A 25,069-nucleotide genomic window follows, 5' to 3' on the forward strand; every position below is an offset into this window, starting at 1 on the left:
GGAAATGTCTGTGCCCTCGCATGTGACAAGAGAGGAAGGGGACAGCCAGGTCCTAGGGGCTGGTGGCACACTGCACCTCACAGAGAATTTCCAGCCTCTCCAACTTCCACTCGTGCCATTCCAACATTGTTCAAATGCAACAGGTAGCTGGAATGACTAATGGCTGCTGGAGTGCTGAGAGAGCCATCAAACATGTTGTGTTTTCTCTGTGGGGAGTGGGTGGAAGGAAAGCTAAATTACATCTTGGGATATTAAATATAACTCTGCACATTAAACTCAGAGTTATCCATGAATCTCTTTAATGACAGCACAAGCTACTTCACAGCAGTAAAAGTCAATGTTGCCACAATTAGACCACTATTGTCTTGCAGTTAATAGACTGCTCTAATCATGACTTTGTCATATTATTAATCGCTTTTGGGTTGGACTTTTGCTAATTATCCCCTTTGGTAACTCGGTTCAGGCATTAGGAAGTCAGCAGGGACATCAAGCTGAAAGGCAGTTGGACCATATCTCTTCATTAGCTCCATCCAGGATGAAACAAAAAGAGGGTTGAGCTGAGGAGCTGCTCTATGATCCAGAGATACCACGGTGGGAAGGGCTGGACAAACCAAGGAGTGTTTGTCCCTTCCTCAGTTTTCTTTTAGCTTCCCAGTTTTAAACTGTAAACCATTGATTCTTTGGCCTGCCCTGGGCCATTTGTTTTTGATTTAAAGGCAATCGGAAGCAGTGACCTTGGAAATGTTGCAGGTTTGAGCTTTTTGGTGTGGTTCAGTAGCAAGGGGTTTGGGTGTTACATAACCAGTAAAAACACGAACCAAGAAGTCAAGTCAAAGGAGAAATGGGATCAGTTTTGGGTGACGTTGAGGGAATCCAGTCTTGTTTGTGCTCTTGGTGTCCCCATTGCTGTCAGCTTCAGGACTTTTCTGGGGTGTTTTGGTAACTAGTGGGATGTGAAATAGGAATATAATAAGTACACAAGCTCGATGGCTTATCCTGAACATATCAGGTAGATCACAGAATCACAGAATCATGGAACGTTGAGGGATTGGAATGAACCTTAAAGATCATCTGGTCCCAAATCCCTGCCATGGGTAGGGACACCTCCCACTAGACAAGCTTGCTCAAAGTCTTGGCCTGGCTTTGAGCTCTTCCAGGGGTGGATCCTGTCAGTGTCCATGTCCATCCCTCCCCTGCTCCTCGTTGCTCAGGTGGGAGCTCTGTCCCTGCTGCCCTGCAGCCAAAAGCATTTCCAGCCAATGGTTCCTTGGGGAAGCAGCGCTTGCTCCCAGAGGGAGCCAGGCTGGAAAACAGCCATGATAATTTGTGTTTGCAACCTCCTTCTTTTAAGCTTTATCTTTTCAATTACAAGCTGTAACAAGACCAATTTTCCAGTTTCTCCCATGTCTCCCATGGGAACTGGGTGAGGGAGCAGCACTGAGTTCCACAGGACCGGGGTGAGGAACGGCTGGAGCTGCTCTGCACTCGTACCACAGCACTTACCTGATAACAAAGTGGCAAATAACTGTGAATTTTCAAGAGGGAAACAGAACAAAACCATCATTCTTGTCGTGTTTTCCCCCGGGTGGGACATTGCTCAGAATGATGATGTGAGTCTCCCTTGTGAGCAGCTGGGATCTGAGCTGTTCCTGCATTAGACAGAGCCCTTCCTCCCTGCTGGATGCAGGCACATCCCTCTTTTCCCTCTTTCTTTTCCCTCTTTTCCCTCTTTTCCCTCTCTTCCCTCTCTTCCCCAAATCTTGGATCCAAACCTTGAAAAAGGGGGGATATTATCAACCCAGGAGCTTGTTCTTCTCCTGGTGTCCTTTTGGGGGAACTGGCCTTACCTCCACTCATGCCAGGAAAACCAAAGCAGCCTCTGGCCCCAGGGCATTTTCTGTTAGGTGAGGAATTATCTTGTTTTTACAGTTTCTTGTGAGTTAAAGGACATTTAAAGCATAGCATTTTCAATACCAGGTATTTTTCAGAAAGTAACAGGTATTTTCAAATTCATAAGAGAAAGCTCATTAAATCAATGAAGGTCAACTCTGTCCAATTGATATTTAAGTTTAATAAGTCACAAAAAAGTCTTGAAGAATTCAGTGTCATCTTCAAACAACCCAATATTCTAAGCAGGCAGATGCTTAAAAAGTGTCTGTAAAATCCTGATCCCATCCTGATCCCTTCCACTGGTGCTCTGTGTCAGCTGTCAGAGGAAGGAGTAGGAGGTCATGCATGAAAGTATCTGTGAGTCCTGTCAGATACATTATGAATGCCAGCCCTGCAAGGAGTGACAGGAACCAGGATCTTTCTCAAGCTGGCAACAGGTTTTCTGAAAGGATAATAGATTATTTCTGATGGTTCCCATTAATGAGCCTGGTGTGCTGGCAGAGACATGCAGCCTATAAAACTCCTTGGAATGGGTGGAAATATCTTTAAAAAATCGTCCCTGTCACGCAGCAATTCCCAGCAGTGAGAGATTCTGCATTGCAATGATTTCCTTTGCACCAACACAGAGGTATTTGCAAAAAGTCCAGGTTCTTGAGTTTTCTTATGAATGTTTGACACTGAGTTTCCTGGGCACAATTCCAAGATTTAACTGAAAGGATAGTGAAGTGGAACCTCTGTGCTCTCAGCTTTGGTGAGAATACATTTAGGCAAGTCTCTGAGGAAGCTCTGCTGCTGGTACAACCTTATTTATTATTGACTAAGATGGGACCTGTTTATTCCCCCCAGCAGCGATCTGTGTTTCCACCTCAGAGCTACAACAGAAAATAAATGACCTGTACAGGAGGCTGGGAAGGGAAAGAGAAGTTGCAAAAACCTCTGGGTGATGTTTATCCTTCCCATCCCATCCCTTCCAGCCTTTCCCTTCGAGTCAAAAACCCACAGGCAGCCAGGGAGTTTTGCCTGGAGCTCCTGCTGGATTTGCTAGGCTCAGTAATTTTGTGGGAAAACAAAATCCTCCAGGATATCAGGAACAACAGATGGCTCCCAGGCACTGTGCAGGGTTGGCTTCTTGGGGTGTGGAAGTCACATTTTGTGACTGGTGCTGCCTGGAGATTTCACTTATCCCAAATTTGCAGTGGCTGCTGGAATCCCTGAGAGACCTGAGCAAAATCTGATGGTACAAATGTGCTCCTGAGCACTTTGCTGTCATGGTTCACCAGTGGTGGGTGGGGGTTTGTTGTTTTGTTGTGATTGTGGGGGTTTTTTTCCCATAATTTTTACATTCAGCTATTTATTCAAGATTAAAAACCCAGTCTTCCCTCATATTTCACAGATTTTTCTCAGCCTTAACATCAAGGCAAGGTCAGATGGGGGTCTGGGCAACCTGGTCTGGTGGAAGGTGTCTCTGCCCATGAATGAATGAGATGATTTACAAGTTTCCTTCTGACCCAAACCATCCTGTGATTCTATGATTAAATGTCTTATTACAGCTTTACAAACTAAACTGCATGATCAAAGGGAACAGGAGGTGTTTTATGGCTCCTGTTTAAGGTAAAGCACATCAGCATTCACACTTACAGCTGCTGTGATGCAGCTCAGAGAGGAATTCCCCAGTTCAGAAATGTTCAGGGCACCCACCCCATTCCTTGGGGCTCAGGTGGGGAATTCAAACTCACCCAAAGCATTTATGGTCCAGGGATAGACATAAATAGGATGGGTAAGAGGTAATGCTTGTTCCAGATGAACTTTTGCAGGTTTTGCTGGGTTTTTTTGTTTGTCTTTCTGTCCTGACTTGCACTTGGGCTATTTGTACAAATAACACAGCCACCAAGGAATTGCTCATGAGCTCAAAGCAATCCATGATGGAATTCTCCACAGCCCTGGTGCTGCAGACTGGCCTCCAGAACAAATCCTGCCTCCACCATCAGGGACTGGTATTCCTTGGACTCCTGAGCTCTCAAAGTTTTGGTCTGGATGAGGATCTTGGAATTTATACACTATAGGAAAGAAAGCAAAAATAGCCAATGTTTTCTCTTTGTGCAGTGCTGTGAATCATTTCACAGCCTAGATGTGTGTGTATATATATATATTTATATACACACACACACATATATATATATCTTCATTTTCCATTTTTCCTGATTCGTCAGCCCCACGTATGGGAGCTCTTTCCAGAAAAAGACTGAAATTCAGCACACATGAGGTAAAAGTGTCTCAGAGCACCAGAGCACACACGCAGCTCCTGTGCTGCTCAGAGTGAGGGAGGCTGTGCAGCACTTGCTGTTCAAACTCCTGCTACGTTTGATTTCTCTGCATCAGCAGCTTGTGATTATTTTCCCCTTGGTGTTGGTATTTATTTTGTATTCCCTATGGGCACATCTGGACAAGATGTGGGTGCTGATAGTACAATAACAATCCCCTTCCAGGAGCCTGGTAGATGGATTTTCTCATTCCTGTGCCTGAGCAGCTGTGACACGAAGCAAAAAGGCACACAGCACCGAGCCTGTTTCTGTCATGGAATGGTACAGATCCTGATTTCAGACTCAGCAGTTTGCTGATGCTGCAGAACAAACCAAGGATGGTGTTTTATAGCCAGTTTAAGCATCAGGGTGTAAAACTTCACATATGGAGACACCCATTTTCTCCCCAGGTGTGTCCTGAGCCTGTCAGGGGGTGCTCACTTGGGCTTGGCTCTGAGCTAAGAGCTCTCCATTAATTGTGATTTAAGTCAGTTTGGACCATTTCTTCCTTTTACTTACGATCTTCTCACCATCTGTCTCTTCTTCTCTTCTTTCCCATCCCTCCCTGTCGCTGTCCTTGTCTCCCTCAGAGCTCTCCGTCAGCCTCCTTGCAGTGATAGTCATTGTGTGTGGCCTGGCCCTGGTGGCAGTGTTTGTGTTTCTCTTTTGGAAGCTGTGCTGGGTTCCCTGGAGGAACAAGGCCCTTTCCTCCCACCTGGCCGTGCTGAGGAGCGAGGCAGGCCACAAGGACAGCATGGCAGACAAGCTCAAGGACACGGGGGCCATCAGCTTCCTGGAGGCAGCCGTGAAGATCAGCCACACCTCCCCGGACATCCCTGCGGAGGTCCAGATGTCCATGAAGGATCACATCATGAGGCGCACGCGGATCCAGAGGCAAACCACAGAGCCAGCCTCTTCCACTAGGTGAGGGATGGGGTGGGATCCATGGGGGTGGGATCCATGGAGTGGGGTGGGGTCCATGGGATGGGATGGGATCCATGGGATCCATGGGATGGGGTGGGATGGGATCCATGGGATCCACGGGATGGGATGGGATGGATGGGATGGGATGGGATCCATGAGATGGGTTCCATGAGATGTGTTCCATGGGTTGGCATCCATGAGATGGGATCCATGGAATGGGATGGGATGGGATCCATGAGATGGGATGGGATGGGATCCATGAGATGGGATGGGATGGGATCCATGAGATGGGGTCCATGGGATGGGATGGGTTGGGATCCATGAGATGGGATCCATGGGATGGGATCTGCAGATGGGAGCTGCAGCTCCTCCTGAGGGGCAGCTCTGATCTCTGTGGCAGTGACAGGATCCAGGGAATGGCTGGAGATGGCTCAGGGGTGTTTAGGGTGGATATCAGGGAAAGGTTTTACCCCCAGAGCATGCTGGCACTGCCCAGGCTCCCCAGAGAATGGGCACAGCCCTGAGGCTGCCCGGAGTGTTTGGACAGCACTGCCAGGGATGCCCACGGGGGTTTGTTGGGGTGTCTGTTGTGCAGGGCTAAGAGCTGGGCTGGATGATCCTTGTGGTTCCCCTCCAGCTCAGGATATTCCATGATTCTGCTGGGTGGGGCTGAGGTGCTCAGCAGGGACACTACTCTGTGAGCAGCTGGAGAGGTGGGAGGACTGCTGAGGTTCAGAGACCATCAGGGAGACTAAAGAGAGCACCTACACAGCAGATTACTGCCCAAAGCTTGGCCATTAACCAGTGAATGTGTAAGGACTGTGGCTCTTTTAAAAAATCAGGGATTCAAACCCTGTTACTGCAACTTGACCTCATTGTGTCAAGTCACCCGCACGCTTTGGCCACTTTAATTTTATTCCAACATGAGAGGCAGGCTGAAGTATCAATGATGTCCCCTGTCAGACAGAATTAGACCTTTTGGCTCTCTCTCTCTGTTGTGGCTCCTGGCAGAAACAATTAGATCAGCACAATTGATGGATCGCTCGCTGCACAAGCCCTGAACCAGCTGTGCTCGGTGCTTGTGCTCAGATGGGGACAGAGACATCAACATCATCCTCAGGAAGTCAGGGAAGGGCTGTGTGAACCTCCCTCTCAGCTTGGACACTGTGGAGAGATTTAAATTAGATGTTAGAAAGGGGTTCTTTACTCAGAGTGGGGTGAGGCCCTGGCACAGGTGCCCAGAGAAGCTGCCCCATCCCTGGAAGTGTCCAAGGCCAAGTTGGAGCAACCTGGGATAGTGGAAGGTGCCCCTGCCCGTGGCAGGGGGTGGAATGAGGTGAGCTTTAAGGCTCTTTTCCAACACAAACCATTCTGTGAAATGCAGCATCTCTCCTTGACACAGAAGGAGGTGAAACAGGGACAGGAAAGAGGGATCACAGGGTCCTGGCTGTGCCCCAACACTTCTGTTTGCCTCGCTGGCCATGCCTGGGATGTGCACAGGAGTGTGACAGGGAAATCAGGCACTGCTCAGAAAATTGGCTGCACTTTTGCAGGATTAGTAAGGCACTGATGGCAGCCCCCTGTTTGAAGGAGTTGAACTAGATCAGCACGGTGCCACCTGCATTTGTGAGCCACACTCTTTTATTTATCCACACTGCTTTTTGGGCAGCTGATTCCCTCTCTGCAGGCACACTCTCCTTCTGCTTTTATTACACCTTTCCAACAGAGGAGGAAAAAACCCTCAGCCAGCCTGAATTAGGACAAACAAAGTGGGACTTAGCTGTACGTGGGCAGGTTTCAAACACACTTTCTCCTTGGCAGGTTCCTCTGATTCACAGCTCAGCCTAACCCTGTCCAAAATACCTCTGAAGAGCCTGCCAAGGTCTCCAAGCACCACGTATCACTGAATGCTCTGGGTGTAGAGTTTTTAGTTTGGTTAAATAACTCTATAAACTGCTCTTGTAAACACCAGATAATCTGAAATAATGCCCTCAGTCCACAGAAAGCTTTTATGCTTTGTTCAGATAAAGCTTTGCTTACATACAGCTTGTGCTGGAGGAGAGCTCAAGGCAAGAGACTCTTCCCGAGGAGGCTGTGCCTCCCTCCCTGTCAACAGTTATCTATCAGTGTCTGATGAGCCTGTTGGAAAAGTCTGGAAGCAGCAATACCCAGCAAATCCAGGCTGGACAAGGCTTGAAGCAAACTGATCTAGGGGAAGGTGTCCCTGCCTGTGGCAGGGGATGCAATGAGAAGAGCTTTAAAGCACTCTGAACCCAAATCATTCTGTGGCTCTATGAAGAAAGCCTCACCTTCTGAACTGGTTATGGTTCTCTCTACAAAAGAAAAAAAAACAAAAAAAAGGGGTTTTCTTGTCTGGGAGAGCTTAGTGCCAGGATCTTGGAAGTGTAAGGACTGAGGTGGGGAAAGTCTCCCCGTGGTGCTGTCTGTGGTTTGGGTAAGAAGTTGTTGGGGCCCATCTGTTCAGGTGTGGGCTGTGACTCTTGCCACAGGTGAGAAAACAAAGCTTGTGGCAAAGCTTGTGGCTCTGGAATTTAGGAAATGTGCTGGGTTGGTTCCTTGAAGGTTTTTGGAGGTGTTCCCTCCATAACACACCCGGTTTCAGTGCAGAGCTCAGGAGCACCTATGGAGCTCATTCTGTGCTGATTTCTGAGTCCAGGGGTGAAAAAGGACATGAAAGCCATGTCCTTAGAAACCCACGGAGCTGTTGGTGTCTCCCTCGTGCAGGCACATCTCCTTCAAGAGGCACCTGCCCCGGCAGATGCACGTGTCCAGCATGGACTACGGGCTGGAGGTGCCGGCCGTGGCCGAGCAGCCCACCAGCATCGGCCGCATCAAGCCCGAGCTCTACAAACAAAAGACCGTGGACACCGAGGACCCCAAGAAAGAGGCCGAGAAAACCTGTGGGAAAATCAACTTCACTCTCAAGTACGACTACGAGAACGAGACGCTGACTGTCCGAATTCTCAGGGCTTTTGACTTGCCAGCCAAAGACTTCTGTGGCAGCTCGGATCCCTACGTGAAGATCTACCTCCTGCCCGACCGCAAGCGCAAGTTCCAGACGCGCGTGCACAGGAAGACTCTGAACCCCACCTTCGACGAGTCCTTCCACTTCCCCGTGCCCCACGAGGAGCTGGCGAGCAGGAAGCTCCACCTGAGCGTCTTTGACTTTGACAGGTTCTCCAGGCACGACATGATTGGGGAAGTTATCTTGGAGAACCTGTTGGAGGACTCGGACCTCTCGCGGGAGACTTCCATCTGGAGGGACATTCAGTACGCCACGACGGTGAGTGCCTGCTGGGCAGGGTGGGGGGTCTCCAGGGGGGTAAATCAACCCTTCATGGCTCCCAGCTGAGGGTTCCTCACCTCCTGTAAGCCCCAGGGACCTGCAGCCATGGCCCAGCTCTCTGCCATGGGATGCCTTGGAGTGGCTACCTAGGAGAGAGGCTAGCCAAATAAAAGAGAATAAAGTGGGTATTTATTAAAGGCCCTCAACAAATACACCTTGGGCAGTCAAAAGCCTGGCAGAGACTACACCCAAGATGAACAATGGTCACGAGTTTCTCAGAGAGATAAAAGCTTGGTCTGTTTGCACATCAGGGGTTAATTGTCCAATTATAGCTTCAGGTAATGAAGTAATATTCCCCTGGTTTGCTTCTGTCCCGCATTCACTTTTGTTTATACTTTTTATACTTGGTCACCCAAGGCAGAGGGTGACCTTGGTTCTCAGGCCTAGAAGGATTGTTTTGCCTGAGAAAAATGTGGAGAGAGCTTACTAACACTCTATATGGAGTTCAGAGTTCTCCACTAGTGCAGGACAGGATCTGAGAATAGAAAAGCTAAAAACTTAAGGCACCAGGTGATCACAGTCAGGAAGAGCTCTGCAGGGCCAGTACCAGCCCCTTGGTGCTGAGAGGCGCTGGATGTGCTGCTGGCAACTCTTCCAGAGCTGGATTTGGATCTTTTAATAGCTCTGTTGAATTCCTTCTGGAAGAGAAACCAAGCCTCAGAGAGGAAAAGTCCCAGCCCTTTCTGTGTCACACAGAGCTGGCAGGAGAAGCCAAGTGCTCACATTGATCACTGAGTGCAGAGCAGTGACATTAACCTCTCCATAATAGCTGTCTGCTCCTCCACTGCCCTCCCAGGAGGATCTGGCTGGTCCTCAGGGCGAGTGAATGATTGAACTGCTCTGCAGCTGGACGCTAAATCAGCCATTGTCATTGTCATGTCACATTGTTATTCCTGAGACTGAAAGATGAGACATCCCCACCCCTGTGGCTGGAGGCGTGGGCCCTGTCACATCTTTCCTGGTGACTGGCAGAATGCCACAACTTGCAAAAATCTGTCCTGCAGCTTCCCTCCTAGCTCATCTCATACCTTTGCTCCCCTGCTTTCTGTGCCGAGGAGGGAAGTGTCAAACACAAATATTTACTGTGGCCAGCAGAGCCACAAGACATTTGCTTTGTAACTCCGGAGCTTTTTCTCTCAGCACCGTGTCCCCGCCAGCTGAACCTCTTGGTGACTTCCACCAGTGCCCATTCTCCTGCTGCAGGGTGTCCAGAACCTTCTGACAGCTCTGTGAAGCCCAGCAGGGGTGCACAGCCCCGTGTCCTGTGCTGCTGTGCCCAGTGGGGTCCCAGGGCACTCAGGGGACACACAGCACATCACCCACCCTGGAAGGTGGCTCAGGGGCTGGAGCTGTCCTGGGAGGGCACGGAGAGCTTTGCCCTGGCAGCCTGAGGACACAGGGGTGGAGGTGGTGCCTGCCAGGTGCCCTGGGGCAGTGCTGGGAGCTGCTGCTGTGCTGCCTTTTGAGCATCTTGCCTGGGAGAGCTGCAGGAAGGAGGCACAGGATCAGCCATGAGGAAAGCAACAGTTTGAGTCAGCAGGGTGCTCACAGCTCTTGGCTTCCAACCTGCCAACAGCCACGGCTGTTGTGACTGATGGGTGGTAGTGAAAGCAGAAATGCTGGCAGAGAGGCAAGCAGGCACCAGGCACATCCTTCACCACCAGAGGGGCTGCTGGAAGGGGAGCAAAGTGCACCTGATGTGCTGATGCCTCCTGGAGGAACCTGCCTGTTGGTTCTGCAAGCAATAGTGGATGCTTTCCTAGTTAAATAATCTCATTTAATGGGGGAAAACCCCACCAAAGCAGGTGGAGATACACCAGCAGAAGGGTTGTTGAGGGGAGAGCCTGCAGAGAAGGTGTGAGGGGAGCAGAGCCAGCCCCATGCCCAAGGTGTGTTGAGCGGGAGCCTGGCAGAGCTGCCACAGACACGTCCAGCACCACGTTTGGCTCCATCCCCTCATGCTCTCCGTGCCATTCTTGAGGAATGTGCTGCTCCTGAACATCTCAGCCAGCTGTAGCACACCCAAGGACATTTCTGTTTAATCCAAATTGAGAAGGGTAAATACAGTTTGCACAAACCCCCAAGAAAGCTCTGGGTGTCTAATAATGCATGAGATCAGTGGTGTGGGCAGGAGGGTAGGAGCACACTTAAGAACTGATCTGCACAAGTAGCCAGCACTCAGCTACTTAATTAATGACTGTACAGCTTGTGAATCAGGGAAACATCTTTGGTTTCAAGTCTATTGATTCAGAGCTTCCATTATTTCCTAAAAGGTACTGATGTGAATTTTGGAAATGTCCCAATGTCTATAATCTGCAAGAAAACAATGTACCCACAGGACAAGCTTTGCTCTCTTGTATTTATGGTGGCAAAGAAAAATCTCTTGACCTGATACAATGAGGTCAAAGAATAAATTATGTTCATTTTATACCCTGAATGGGTCCTCTCAGTGCAAGGAGAGGAATAGAAGATGAGATAGTGTCCAGAGGGTGCTCTCACCATCTCACACAGGGCTGCTCTCTTCTGACATCTTGTCCAAGGTCTCCTGCCCTCGTCCCTCCCACACCAACTAAGAACAAAGAATGCATGAAAGAACAGACCAAATCAAAATTTTATATAAAATTCATTAGTATTCTGCACATCTAAGTGGAATAAAGATTTAATCTTTGCCTTACCTGAGAATGAGCAGGAAATAATTTGGCAAAAACCTCATCCATCAACAAGATCTATTCCCCCAACACTTAGCAAAGCTTTAAGTGCATTTACTTGTCTTTCTAGTTCCATCACTCTACTCCTAACAGCCACAATTTCTCTTCAGCAGATCATTATATCACATTGAAAGGAATCAAACACACTGTTTCCCAAAATAAACTGGTTGTTTGCTCTACAGATGTGGGATCTGTATGTAGAAAAATAAGATTTTTTTTTTTAAATCCATTTTTAGAAGGTGTTTGGAAATCTTTCTGCTGACTTCAGATGATGATGCTTTCTAGTTTAAATCAGACATTTGGTTTGTTTATTTTTCCCTGACTTCCCATGGGCAAGGTAATGATGGAAAGGGCTTTTAGGAGGTGCAGTCGATGAAGCTGCAGGTACAAGAAGTGCTAAGAGCCATGGATAAAAGTTATTTGATGGGGCACTAAAAGAGTAAATTGTGTTGGCTTCTGTGTAATCCTAAAGACACTCAGACATTTCTGAGTGCCATCTGCTGGTTAATTCCCCATTTATCCTCACAAACACCCAGCCCCACGCTGTGCCTGCTCCTCGAGGGCACCTCAAAGGGCTTGGTGGTCCAAATGTGCACATGTCACAAACTAAAAGCTCAACAGACCCTTCCTGGCTGTCTTCTGGCTAAAGTTTTACCCCCTAGTTGGTAACTGCCCAAAAACTCACGCTCACCTTTGGAGAAAACCACTGTGTTACTGAAAGACATTTTCATTTTATGCAGGAATGTTGGGCACTGTCAGTCACAAACCTTCATTTCTGAATTCATCCCCGCCCACGGCAGGGGGTTGAAACTAGAATAATTTCAAGGCCTCTTCCAACCCAAACCAGTCTGTGAGGGTATGAACTGATGGCACTGGCTGTCACAGAAAGATTCTGAGGAGATTTCTGCAGTGCACAACTGGAGAATGTGGCACCACTGCATGTCAGGAGCTCATCTTTCTGTCACCTCACCGTGCTTGTCACATTCCTGGAGGAACCAGGCACTAGAGACATGTACAGGACATTCAAACAAGACTTGATACTACCTTGATTTCCTCTCTGCATTGATTTGGTGTGAGATATCCCATCTCCTCTGTGTGAGCAGTGCAGCAGGAGTGCTGTGCATGAGCTGTGCACAGCTGGGAGGCTGCAATAGGAATCACAGACTCCACTGAGGCAGAGGAAGATTGTCCTTAACTAAGATGTGGAGGTGTAACCTATTTTTCCCATTCTCTGTATTCATATTTTAGCCAAGTGTTGGGGTGCACTTGAATCAAGTAAAATACCCTTTGCTATAAATGGCAGAGCAGAGGAAATGCTGGGGTGGAGGAGGAGGCTGGTTCTGCACATTTCCAATAAAATCTGTTCTCTGCTTTATTGAAGGAAAGCGTGGACCTGGGCGAGATCATGTTTTCCCTTTGTTATTTGCCAACTGCAGGTCGCCTCACCTTAACAGTCATTAAATGCAGGAATCTCAAAGCTATGGACATCACTGGTTACTCAGGTGGGTGTTTGGTGGCTGAGGAGGATCCCCTTGCAGCCACATCTCCTCCTCTTCCCTCCCTGTACCCTCAGTAGATGGTGGGTGAATGCCTGAGAAAGCTTTGTCTGTGTTTCTAGTGCAAACAAAAATTTTCAAGAAGACAATTTGTCACTTTTTTTCCCATCCCACTGGAGGGTTTGTAGGGCCAGAGCTCTGATCCATCTCTTGGCTTGGACACTTAGATCAACTCCTTCAGCCCAAGGTCAGGAAAGGATCATGGCCCACCTGGATAAATCCCACTGGAATGTGCATTCCCTGTGCAGTGGCCAGTAGTCAAACCTGAGGATCACAGCCACCTAAAGACTCTTTGCATTTGTAGTTTCAAAGAGCTGACTTGCAAATTTAGCATGCACAAATTCTGGTTTTCATCATAAAATCCAATTTCTTTTCCAGACACCAACTTCAGAGTATGTGAATTTCATTGTACAAAAAGCAGTAACAAAAGAGACCTTTGCAAAAAATGTTTCTGCTCAGCTGGAGCTTAATGCCATATGAAATGTCTGAGAATTGAGACTTGAGGTGAAGCCAGCTCAGCCTTTCTGCAAAAATAATAATGCAGTGCTGGTTCTCTGGTGCCTGAAGTTCAGGTCACCACCCACACCAGTATGAGAAATGGAGGATTTTACTGGTCTGCAAATAAACTTTTTTCTAAAAGTCCATTTGAAGAGCACCTCTGGCTCATGAGAACTCACAGCCCATCCTCTGATAAAGCTGTTTCTATATTGCAAAAGTAACAAAACACGTTTTCATCAACAAAAGGTCTTCTATCTCTTCCTCCCTAGATCCATATGTCAAAGTGTCTTTGCTCTGTGACGGGCGAAGACTGAAAAAGAAGAAAACCACCATAAAGAAAAACACACTTAATCCCACCTACAATGAAGCAATAATCTTTGACATTCCCCCCGAGAACATGGATCAAGTCAGCCTCCTTATCTCTGTCATGGATTATGATCGGTAGGTGGGAGGCTCTGGAGAGCTGGAGGGGAGAGCATCCATTGGGTGCAGATTTTCCAGCTCAAATGCAATTTTCCACAGTGTTTTCCTCATGGCAGAGCTCAGTGGTATCCTCCTGTCTCTGGTGATATATTGCTACAGTGACATTGATATTTATGGTTATGGAAAAATAACGAGTTTGGCAAGGCTGGTCCTTGCTTTATGGCATTTCCTTGAGCAAGTGCCACATTCCCCTTGGTTATTTATTGTCCTGCAACCCATTTTAGAAAGCAAATAATGTCAGCCTGGGCAGCTCTGGGTGTATGAATTATATATTGATGAAGCTGGGGTTATTCCTGCTGTAGAGCACTGCTCACACCTCTGTGTCTGGACTGACCTGCAGAAATAATTTAAAAGCTGCTGTAGTTACCTGTGGTGGTGGCAGGGCTGGGGCAGACAGCATGGCCCAGGCTCACCAGCAGCAGGGTCCAGGCTTTGCCCGGCCTAGAGTGGGCAGCCAGAGGGATGGATGGATGGATGGATGGATGGATGGATGGATGGATGGATGGATGGATGGATGGATGGATGGATGGATGGATGGATGGATGGATGGATGGATGAGGGATGGATGGATGGTGATGGTGCTCCTTCTCTGCTGTTCCTCAGGGTGGGCCACAACGAGATCATCGGGGTTTGCCGTGTGGGGGTCAACGCCGAGGGGCTGGGCAGAGACCACTGGAACGAGATGCTGGCCTACCCCCGCAAGCCCATCGCCCACTGGCACCCGCTGGTGGAGGTGAAGAAATCCTTCAAAGAGGTGTGTGGGGTGTCCTTCCCTTCCAGGGCCTGTGCTGGGCGGGACTGGGCTGGCTCCAGGCTTTCAGAGAGCTCCTGCTCTCGCCTGGGAGTTTCTGAGCAGAGCTGAGGGAATTTTCTCACCAGAAATGAACTCTAGAAAACAAGCACTTCTGTATTGCCTCGAAATAGCTCCTTGAGCTCGCAAGCAAGACTGAGAAGAACTGTATTTACAGATGTGACTGTTACATTTTGGGTTTTTCTTTTCTTTTTCTTTTTTTTTTTAACTTTTCCTTTTTAAATTAGAAATTGAGAGCAGTAAGGAAAGAGAATGCTGCTCTGATTGCAGAACAAATTGTCCAGGGATATTGCCTATTTCAAGTTTCAATTTTTCATCCTAAAAGATTTTTCTGTTGACTCATCTCCGAGCCTTTGAGGGAGAATAAATAGAACAAATGTAATTGCTCTAAGCATCTCCAGAGAAAGAGATTGACTTGATGCAGCCCCAGATGATAAAACAGGGCTGAAATGCCTGGGTACCATTTCGACCATCTCTGGCATTTTCTTCCCCTTTGCACTCCAATTTCTCACGCTTCTGTGGAGCTCTTTGACTTTGCCTGATTTAGGTCATAATTTCTGGAGGACAGAGATGTGGAAAAGGGCACACATGCCTTTGACACTTCAAGGGTGAGAACAAAGCCCCAGCACTTGAGGCCAGTGATACGATAATAAAGGCAATAAAGCCTCCCACTGTATCTGGGGCTGAGGAGGTATTTTCCCCTCAAAGCCACAGAATAAGTACTTAACAAAAATCATCTCATTTTGCCCTTGAAGCTGAGTGCTGAGCTGCGCTGAAAGGCAGACACTGGGCTTGCTGAGACTCCACAGCAGTGAGAATTAGTGAATAAACCCTGTCTTTCTTTGAAATCTGCTCTTTCCTCCAACAAGAAGGAGTGGGGAGGCCCTGGCACAGGGTGCCCAGAGAAGCTGTGGCTGCCCCATCCCTGGGAGTGCCCAGGGCCAGGATGGACAGGGCTTGGGGCAGCCTGGGACAGTGGAAAATGCCCCTGCCTATGGCAGGGATTTGGTACTGGATGAATTTTCAGTTCCTTCCCAACCCAAACCATTGCATGATTCAGAAGTCAGTTTGTGCTCAGTGCCCTCTGTCCCAGCCCAGGCTGGTTACACACAAAGGAAAACCTGGCAGCTGATATTTTAGCTTAAGACACAGTGGAGGTGGATATATCAGACAATGAACACCTGAAAATTCACCCTCCCTCGTTTGAGGTGATCTGTGAGCTCACCTTGAATCAGCACAGGGACCAGCTGTGCGGGGCTGGGGTGAGTCAGAGCAGAATTAAACCCTTGTGCCCTTTGTGTGCAGTGCCATCTCTGCCTTTGGGTGCTGAGCAGCACCAGGGCTTCATTCCCCTTCCCCTGCTGGACCCACATGTGGGCAGGCTCTGTGTGTCACCTCCCACTGCCACGGGGAGCTGGGGACCAGCAGCCACAAGGTTTCAGCAGAAATGGAATTGATCTCTCATTTGATCTCTTGGCACCTCACAGTGTGACACCAGCTGCCATGGCTGACCCAGGGACAGGAGCTCCTTCTCCAGGTTGCAATTTTTATGGCTTTATTGCACCATTCCTCAGATGCAGATGGGGTTTTGAAAGAAAAACTCTTGTAAAGTTTTTGAAAATCACTAAGAAAAAAGTTTAAAAAGGCATTATTGTTATGATGAAACACAGAGAAACCAAGGAAGACATGGAAGATGACTCACCTTCTAAAATATACTTTAAAAACCATGGCTGAGCCCCCAAGACTCTGGAAAAAAACGGAGTGAATCATTTCACCCCTCAATGCACAGGTCAGGAGCTCTGCTTAAAAGGAAAGAAAAAGCCCTCTGATCATCTCTTCTGGTACTTCTGACACAAACTGGTGCAGAGAGCCAGCAAGCAAATGGTGCCTGTGTTTATTTGCCCTTTTAGGTTTTAGCACTGCTGTCTGCAAATCCCCAGCGCAGCCTAAAAGAGAAACCAAACAGAAAAGGCACAGGCTCCTGGGGGGAAATTAATGGGAAATGGTATTTGTTGGTTACAAGACATTGTATCACCTTTCCATGTTGTGTTTGGGTATCTTTGAAAATAAATTTTGGGGGTTTTGGTCCTGTACTCCCAGCTCTGGGTCTCTGTGCAGCTGCTCCATCCTTCCAGGCCCTGTGGGCTGCTGGCTGTCTGTCCATCTGTCCTGAGCATGCTGGGGGAGAACTGCTGGCCCTTCATTCCTTCCTCACCTTTGTGGGGGTGACCTCGGGCTGTGCTGGCATCCTGAGCCATCATTCCCATCTTCCTCTTTGTCTTTTTCATCTTCCTCTTCTTCTCCCTCTTTGTCTCCTTCCTCTCCAAGCGTGTTTGTGCCGGCAGCAGCAAATGGAGCGTTTGCTTCCCAGCTGATCCTGGTGATGGTCCCTGTGTGCTCTGACCCTCAGTAACAGCCTCTGGCTCCATCCAAACCCTCCCTGATTGAGTGTTTGACCTCAAACCAAGGCGAGGCAGCTGGGATTGAATTGTCCCTTTGATGTCTCAGTGGAGGGATGGGTGTGTGTGGGGACACAGATCTGCTCCAGGCACTGCCATCTCCCCTCGCTGTGGTTGGGGTCCCACCCCAAAGGGGGGAGAAAAGTGTGGGGATATGAAATTTCTTTGCTAACCAGCACCCTGCCTGGTGTGCCTTGGGAAAGCTTTGGCCCGGAGAAGGAGGTCCCACCATATTTTAATTACAGCTCAGAGTCACAGTTTCTGGTGAATTTACCAGGAAAATGTCACCAGAGCTGTGCTGCTTCAAGGGGACAGCCCAGCCCTGACCCCCTTACCCTGCCACAGCAGGGATGGATGGATGGATGGATGGATGGATGGATGGATGGATGGATGGATGGATGGATGGATGGATGGATGGATGGATGGATGGATGGATGGATGGTTGTGTCCATGGTGTTGGACCAACAGCCTCCTCCTGTTCTGAGCCATGATTCTTTGTCCACCACGAGGACCTGGGCAGCTCCAGCCTGTCCCAGCAGTCACAGTGCTGGGCTAACATGGCCCAGCCCCTCATTTCTGTGCCACTGGGGCCTTTCCTCCACAAGCTGGTGCCACTCCCTCTTCGCTTTCACTGCTGGAAAAGGCTCCAGTGAAAAGGGAAACACTTCGGATGCACATCATGTCTTTGGTTGCTCCATATTTATCAACAGTGAATAACAAACCATAATGACTGCACTTCTCTAATGACCATCATCATTAAAGAGGGAACATGGAGAACATGTGCAAATGAATCATTAATTACAGGCTTTTAAGCGCTATCCTCCTCACACAGATGTTCAGAAGGCGAGTTCCTGAGCAGAAAGGGAGAATCCCTCTTTGTGGGGTTGTTCTGACAATCAGTTCTTCCCCTCAGCACAAGCTGTTCCCAGTGCTCAGCCCCGAGGCCCCGCTGGCAGCTGCTCCCTCCCCAGGTCCCTCCAGCCACCCCACCCGTGCTCCTCCTGCATTCCTCCACCCATCAGCCAGGTTCAGGGGTGTGTGTGCACAAAGGGAAATAGAAGTTACAGCCTGTTCTTCCAGGATTTGAAGGGAACTTCTGACAATGGGGATTTGCTCTGTAATTTGTGAGAGACAAACCCTGCAATCGTGGGGTGGCGTCATCGGCGCGATGTAAAGCGGGTCTTTGATGCTGCCAAGTGCCTCAGACATTCCACATTTATTTGTTTAAAACATTGCTCCAGATAAAAGCTGGTAACTCTCCTGAGAGCCAGGTCATGCCCATAACCAAGAATAATCATTTGTCTTTAAAGATAAGCCCTTCCAGCCTTCTGGGCCTGTTTGATTTTGATTGAACTGGTCCTGGTTTCTACACAGTGCATGGCTCACCTTCTCTAACTAAATGAAGGAAAAGTATCTTCAGGTTTCTCTCTGGTTATCTGGACCTGTCCTTGGAAGAGTTTTCCTCACATTTTTGGAGTAGCAATGCTGTCATTATCATGCAGACAGCACGAGACAAAGAGCATGGGGAAGGCTCTGCCAAAAACCCATTTCTGTTGTAATTTCTGCAATCTGTTCCCTGGCAATTCTCATGGGGAGGTTGTACCTGTATTATCAATTCCTCAGGGATTTTAGACAATTTTTTTGACATGAGAAACACAGAGGAAAGTGTTTCCTTACCTTAAGGCAGCTGTTTGGCAGGACGAGCTCTCATCTCCTTCATTCATTAATTTCTGCTCAGCCCTGATGAAATCGAGGCAGTTCAATGCAAACCTGTGCAGTGAGTTACTTTACACTAACTGGTCTCTTTGGGGAAGGAAATTGGCCAAATTGGCCACATTTTTGACCACTCCAAACCCATGGAGCATCTGCAAGGAGCTGCTTGCCCTGCTCAGCCTCCCTGGGAGCACCAGGCTGCTGCTCTCTTGTTTTCATTCAAGATGGTTTTACCAAGGCAAGGGTGAGGTCTGGTTCCCCAAGTGAGTTTTCACCCAGAGAAATGAAATTCATCCATGCTTAAACACTAATATCAGCCAGCAAAGAGTTTCAGCTGATGTGGGAGGGGAGGGAATTGATCCAAGCAGTGGAAATCCTGCCTCCTGCTCTCTCTGGGAGATGTCTATCATTTGTCACTGGAATTTAATATAACAAGATGGTGAGATGGGCAATGCTCAAAAGCTTCAGGAATAATGGGTTTGAATTATGATAACAGCCCCCAAGGCAGATGACAAATAATTTATGATCCCCTAAGTATGGCAAAAAAAAAAAGTTTGCTCCATCCACCGAGTCTCTGATCTGATTTTCCCTTTGAGAAATGTCTCTGGTGCTGTGGACAGAGCTGCTGTGGAGTAAAAATTACCAGACTGGAAAGACTCAAGTACTTCTGAGCTTAGACAGTATTTTTAAACCAAAAAGACAACAGCAATAAAGCAGGGAAAAGCTGAGAGCACTTTGTCTTCACAGCACACACAGACACTGTTTATTTTCCTTTTTTTCTGCTGAGGAATCCTCACAATTGAGAATTGATTTACAAAGCAATAAAGTAAATTGTTCAGCAATTCCTCCTGAGTGGTTAAACATGGGCATTGCATAAATTGGAACTTGTGGAGCAGAAGAGAGCACAGCAGGGATGGGATGGGATGGGCTGGGATGGGATCCATGGGATCCATGGGATGGGATGGGATCCATGGGATCCATGGGATGGGATGGGATCCATGGGATGAGATGGGATCCATGGGATGGGACGGGATGGGATGGGATGGGATGGGATGGGATGGGATCCATGGGATGGGATGGGATCCATGAGATGGGATGGGATGGGATGGGATGGGATGGGATGGGATGGGATGGGATGGGATGGGATCCATGAGATGGGATGGGATCCATGAGATGGGATGGGATCCATGAGATGGGATGGGATCCATGGGATAGGATGGGAATCCTGACGAAGAGGAGATGGACAACACAATGCAGGATTGGGAATAACCCCAGACAACCTCTCCTGTTTGATTAACTCGGTTTCTCCTCTGTCCCCAGTGGCACGGCCGGGCAGCGAGCTTCGACAGCCAGGGCTCCTGCCCCTCCCCCAAACCACCCCCCACACCATGATCTGGAGCAGGGACAGCAAAATGGGACTAAACCAAGTAATTTTTGCACTTGGCCTTCAGTCTCAGTGGTTGCTGAGGGGCGGTGGCAGCAGCGGGACTTTCCGGGCTAGTTGTTCCTGCGTAAGTCAAGGTAGAAACCCGTTTTGTGGTCAAATATGTTTTTGTCTAATATGTCTCCCAAGGTGATGTTATTTTTGTGGCTTTTGCTGTACGGGTCTGTTTCCAGAGGGAGAAGGTGGACTGAGACATGTGCTGGGAGTTTGGTCTGTAAAATAATGTGTAAAATAGTTTTTAGTGTGTGAAGGCTGGCAAGGGGCCAGGAGGTGTCTGCAGAGGGCAGAGGGGGCCAGGACAGGGGACAGGGCACGGTGGCCACTGGAAAGACGTGGCAGAAAATGGGAGAGACTCTTCCAAGCCACCAGCAGCTCCATCCTCGTGGTCAGCCCCAGCCCTGCAGAGTGTCCCTGGGTTTCCTGTTCATGTAGAGGTGTCCATGAGCTCTTAGAAGTTTGTGCAGTGTGTAGCCCATAATTCCTTTTGTCATATATAACAAAAATGCTGTTGATTCCTCAGGAGGGGAACCCTGGGGTTTTTTCCCCTGTATCTGAAATCTCCCCAGAGCTATTTGCATGAACAGTTTCTTCAGCCCCCTTTGTAGCTGCTGCTCATCCCCCAGGACATCCCCACGCTATCTGGAGTGGAGGGAATGGCGTGGCCACAGGTTGGATTCAGGAAAAAAAGGGGGAAGATGTTACAGAAATGGGTGACAGCCCTGCATGATCACTGGGTCTCTGTTCCTTATCTCATCCAAGTAATGAAGGGCGACCCAAGGGGCAAAGGGAAATACAGAAACATGACTGAAAAAACTTCCAAACTTTTTTCTATAGACTGTCAGCACTTTCTTAAAGAATAAAGTTTCTCAGCCCAAGCCCTGAAGGAAGGTCAAGTTCTGGGAAAAAAAAAAAAAAATGAAGCTTTGCTGGTTCCTTGGCTGCAGAAGCCAAGAATGAATTTAGAATATCCCAAGCACTGGCTTTACAGCTAAAGCAGCTGATCTTTATCAGCCAGCTGTGGATTTTGGACACTTTCTCATCCTGGATTTTTTTCTGAGTTAAGAAGCATGTTAGTGCTGTTTATTCCACCCTAATTAAATTAGGCAAAAGCAAATATTTTGGTTTGGAGGTAGAACTTGCGAGCCTCAGGTTAGCAGGACTGTGTTCATCAGCCACAATCCTCAGGTCAGCTTCAGTTCCCATTTTCCCAAATGTCACCACGTCACCCCTGGCTGCACAGCAGGGCTGGCACAGAGGGCTGTGTGCATTGCTCCTGGGTGAGATGAATCCTTTGTTCAGTGAAGGGTAAATACATCATTCCTCATCACACCTTGTGTCTTAATTCTCTTTATGTGCCACACGCTGTAGGAGCAGAAACTCAATAAAATTATTGGATTTGTAAGTGCTGCCCTGTCTGGTGCAATATTTCCTCCTGTGGGAGCAGGAATTGTGGGTTGTGGTTTTGGATGGGTGCAGTGATCACAGAGGGTGCCATAAAATGTGACAATGGCAGAGCCTGGCACGGTGTGGGGCTGGGCAGGGGCACACGGTGGCATTTGGAGCAGACCTTGGCTCTGCAGCTCCTGCCTGGGCTGGGACAGCCACACCATCCCAGGGACAGCTCCTGCAGCAGCAAAAAGTGTATTCCAAGCTAGCTGCCACAAAAAAAAAGTGTTAAAACTGCATTGGTTTCCCAGCACAGAGAGTTCTGAGAGCTTCTGCTGGGGAGCAAGGGGAGGACAACCTCCCTGAGACCATCATCCTTTCTGTGTTTAATTAGGGGATGAGTTTCTGGCCATTAAAACTGATTGACTGGGTGGGTCAAACACTGGCCACGAGCCCCTGGACCTTTGCCTGAGCTGGAGGAGCCCCAGGGGAGCAGGGCAATGAGCTGGCAGTGCCTCTGGCAGGTTGGCAAACCAAAGGACAAGACGTCCCCAGAAGAAGCCACAGCAGTCCCAGCTGGTGGCACTTGACAATCATTAATTGCAGCAACCCACTCAAATCCTTTTCTTCTCTAATCCAGGCTTTTTGGGTTTTGGCTTGCTCTGTATAATCTCCATCTTTTATCCATTCTCCTTGTTATCGAGGATTTAGTCAAAACATACGTGGGGTTTGACACACAGCTGCTATTTTTAATCCTTGCTTCACACAGATAATCAATTTCCACTCAATACTGGCTGTCACTTGCATTGCTGGAAAACTGCATCTCACGTTAGTGAATAACACCCACGCCTGCTTGGCTCAGCCCCCCCTTCATTTATATTTTAAATGCTGAGATTTTGCCACATCCCTCAGCCAGGGGATAACCAGCCCATTGTGTGTGTGTGTGTCTCAGGGGATTGGTCACACTCATGGAGAGCTCCACACACCAGGGCAAACACTTCCCTCCCATCCAGGGAGGAAGTGGAGCCCTGGGAAGGAGCTGAGCCCAGCTCAAGTGCCATGCCAAGATTTGTTGAGTTGTTTTCTTGCTCCTCTCTTGCTGCTCTTGACCCTGTAATAGCAACTCATCGAGACATTTCAATTATTTCCAAGCAAAATAAGGAGGGTCACCCCAGGGCCACGTCCCACAGGAGCCTTGGCCATGCTGGGGCTCCTCTGAGAGTCCCTGCAAAGGGGAGGATGCTGCTGCAAGCAGCCACAAATGAATACTCTGTTTTATTGAGTACTGCAAGCAAAATAAACACGTGGAGCATTCCCAGACCTTCCTTTCATTATTTTTTTCCTCCTTTCTCATCAGTTTTAGTCTCACAGTCTCCATTTTTATCAAGGACTGGCTGCAGGGAGGGGAGGGGACCCTGCAGGGAGGGTGGCCTGGGTTGGTTTCATGTGGGGACTCAGGGACAAGGGAAATCCCACGGGTCCAGCTCACTGCAAGGGGTCAGAGGGCTGGGAACTGTCCCAGCCTTGCTCCTTCCCACCAGCTGGACAACAAAATAAGCTGTATCGGAGAAAAAAAAAGGTGGGAAACATCCAGTGAGAAGTGAGTTCCACACATGGAATTCCAGAGTGCTTTGGGTTGGAAGGAACTTTAAAATCCATCTCATTCCACCCCTGCCCTGGCAGGGACACTTCCACTATCCCAGGGTGACCCAAGCCCTGTCCAGCCTGGCCTTGGGCACTTCCAGGGGCAGCCACAGCTGTGCCAGGGCCTCCCCACCCTCCCAGGGAGGAATTCCCTCCCAATATCCAGACAAGGTGATATTCTCCACTACTGGCTTCCCACTGATCCCATCATTGTGGGATGAGGTTTCTTTCATACATCAGCAACACATTTGCTTGGCAAAGGGGAGAATCTTGTCACAACAATTTATATTTAGTCTCCAAATGTGGCCTTTAATTGCTAATTACAGAATGCTACTCACAGGTTGGCAAATCACACACACCAAAAAGAAAAAGCCAGGGAGGAAGGAAACAACTGGGGGTTTAAAAGGGTTTAAGAAATAAACAAACATGGTCTTTAATTATCTTGGGGGAAAAAATAGCAGCTGAGAAATAACTGTAACTGCAGTATTGATGTTGAAGGGGGGTGTGTCACAGCTGCCACAGCCAGGCTGTCCCCAGGGATGGGAATCCCTGATGCTGCAGGAGCCTTTGGGAACAAGAGTGGCAGAGCCCACCTGGATGGCAGGAGCTGCAGACAGGGCCTGGCAGCTTCTGGGGCTTCTGGGACTCTGGGTCACAAAGCCAGCTTTGGGATGCTGGGAGCAGCAGGGCAGGGACACTTGGGACATTCCTGGATCTCACTGCTCCCAAGGGTGACTCAGTGGGGACAGACAGGGCTTTGTGGGCACCTCCCTGGGCCCAGCTCTCTGGCAGGAGCAGCTTTGAGTGCTTTGATTTCTATTTTATTTTATTTTATTTCTTCACAAACCTTTTATTTACACATAACCCTTGATTAGCCTGTGGAGAGCATTCAGTCAATGGGCTCAGTCCCAAACACATCCCAGTCCTCCTTCAGTCTTTAGTTCAAGCAATGTCAGTCCAGATAATTTCATCTTTGCCTGCAAGATAATAAATTAGGCAGAAAATTACATATAGCTCATTGGAGAAAATTACAGCCCTGATCCTCGAGATCCTGATCTCAGTCTTCTGTTTGTTCTTCACTTTTACTACTTCTGTTATTTGCCCTCCTAATTGTGTCTCTAATTAGGCAACCCCAGACTTCTCAATCTCATTTTGCCAGAGGTTTCTCCCCCAGGGGCCTCATTGTTCTCCCTGCCATTAAGATTATCCATCAGTACAGTTGTGCACTTATTTAAAGGCCAGGTCAGGATCTCATCTCTGCTTCGAGTTCCTCACTCAGGGATGTTCTCCCTGGGCCTGCAGACCCTGGCTGCCATTTCCAGGGAGTCTCAGCTCCTGCCTGAACAAGCCCAGGGGCACAGGGGTGGGATGCTCCTCCCTGCATTGGATATCCCAGGAGAGCTGGGGGGGTCTCTGCATGGAGCAGGAGATGCCAGCTGGATTAGGACAAGGAGGAATGGTTTTAAACTAAAGGAGGGGGGGTTAGTTTGGATATTAGGAAGGAATTCCACCCTGGGAGGGTGGGAGGCCCTGGCAGAGGTGCCCAGAGAAGCTGTGGTTGCCCCTGGATGCCTGGGAGTGCCCAAGGCCAGGCTGGATGGGGCTTGGAGCAGCCTGGGACAGTGGGAGGTGTCAGGGTTGAGACTGGATGAGCTTTAAGGTCCCTTCCAACCCAAACCATCCTGTGATTTTGTGATTCATTTGGCAACAAGCAGTGATGCAGTTTGCTCCTTTGCTGGGGTGAGCATCACTCCAAAATCCACTTTGACAAGAAGCCAGAGCTGCAGGTGAGCCTGGGAGAAGTGGAATTTGTCTCCTCTTTGCAGATGCACAGGCTTGGATATTCTGGATTTCTGTCCAAGAGCCAGAGGCATCCCAGGAGCCCT

At 48.7% G+C, this 25,069-nt stretch overlaps 1 protein-coding gene across 1 annotated transcript in view; it reads left to right on the forward strand.

Moving 5' to 3' along the window:
- SYT6 (synaptotagmin 6) overlaps positions 1-20,951 on the forward strand; it is a 35,382-nt gene extending 14,431 nt beyond the window's left edge. Inside the window, exons 2-7 of the mRNA XM_009097295.4 lie at positions 4,781-5,114; positions 7,860-8,418; positions 12,571-12,691; positions 13,513-13,684; positions 14,330-14,480; positions 20,030-20,951. Of these exons, the coding sequence (XP_009095543.1) occupies positions 4,781-5,114; positions 7,860-8,418; positions 12,571-12,691; positions 13,513-13,684; positions 14,330-14,480; positions 20,030-20,101 (1,409 nt within the window). The 3' untranslated portion in view covers positions 20,102-20,951. The remainder of the gene's footprint in view (positions 1-4,780; positions 5,115-7,859; positions 8,419-12,570; positions 12,692-13,512; positions 13,685-14,329; positions 14,481-20,029) is intronic.
- Positions 20,952-25,069: the final 4,118 nt, after the last annotated feature.

Source organism: Serinus canaria, chromosome 26 (assembly GCF_022539315.1).
Source record: "Serinus canaria isolate serCan28SL12 chromosome 26, serCan2020, whole genome shotgun sequence".
Classification (NCBI taxonomy): Eukaryota; Metazoa; Chordata; class Aves; order Passeriformes; family Fringillidae; genus Serinus; species Serinus canaria.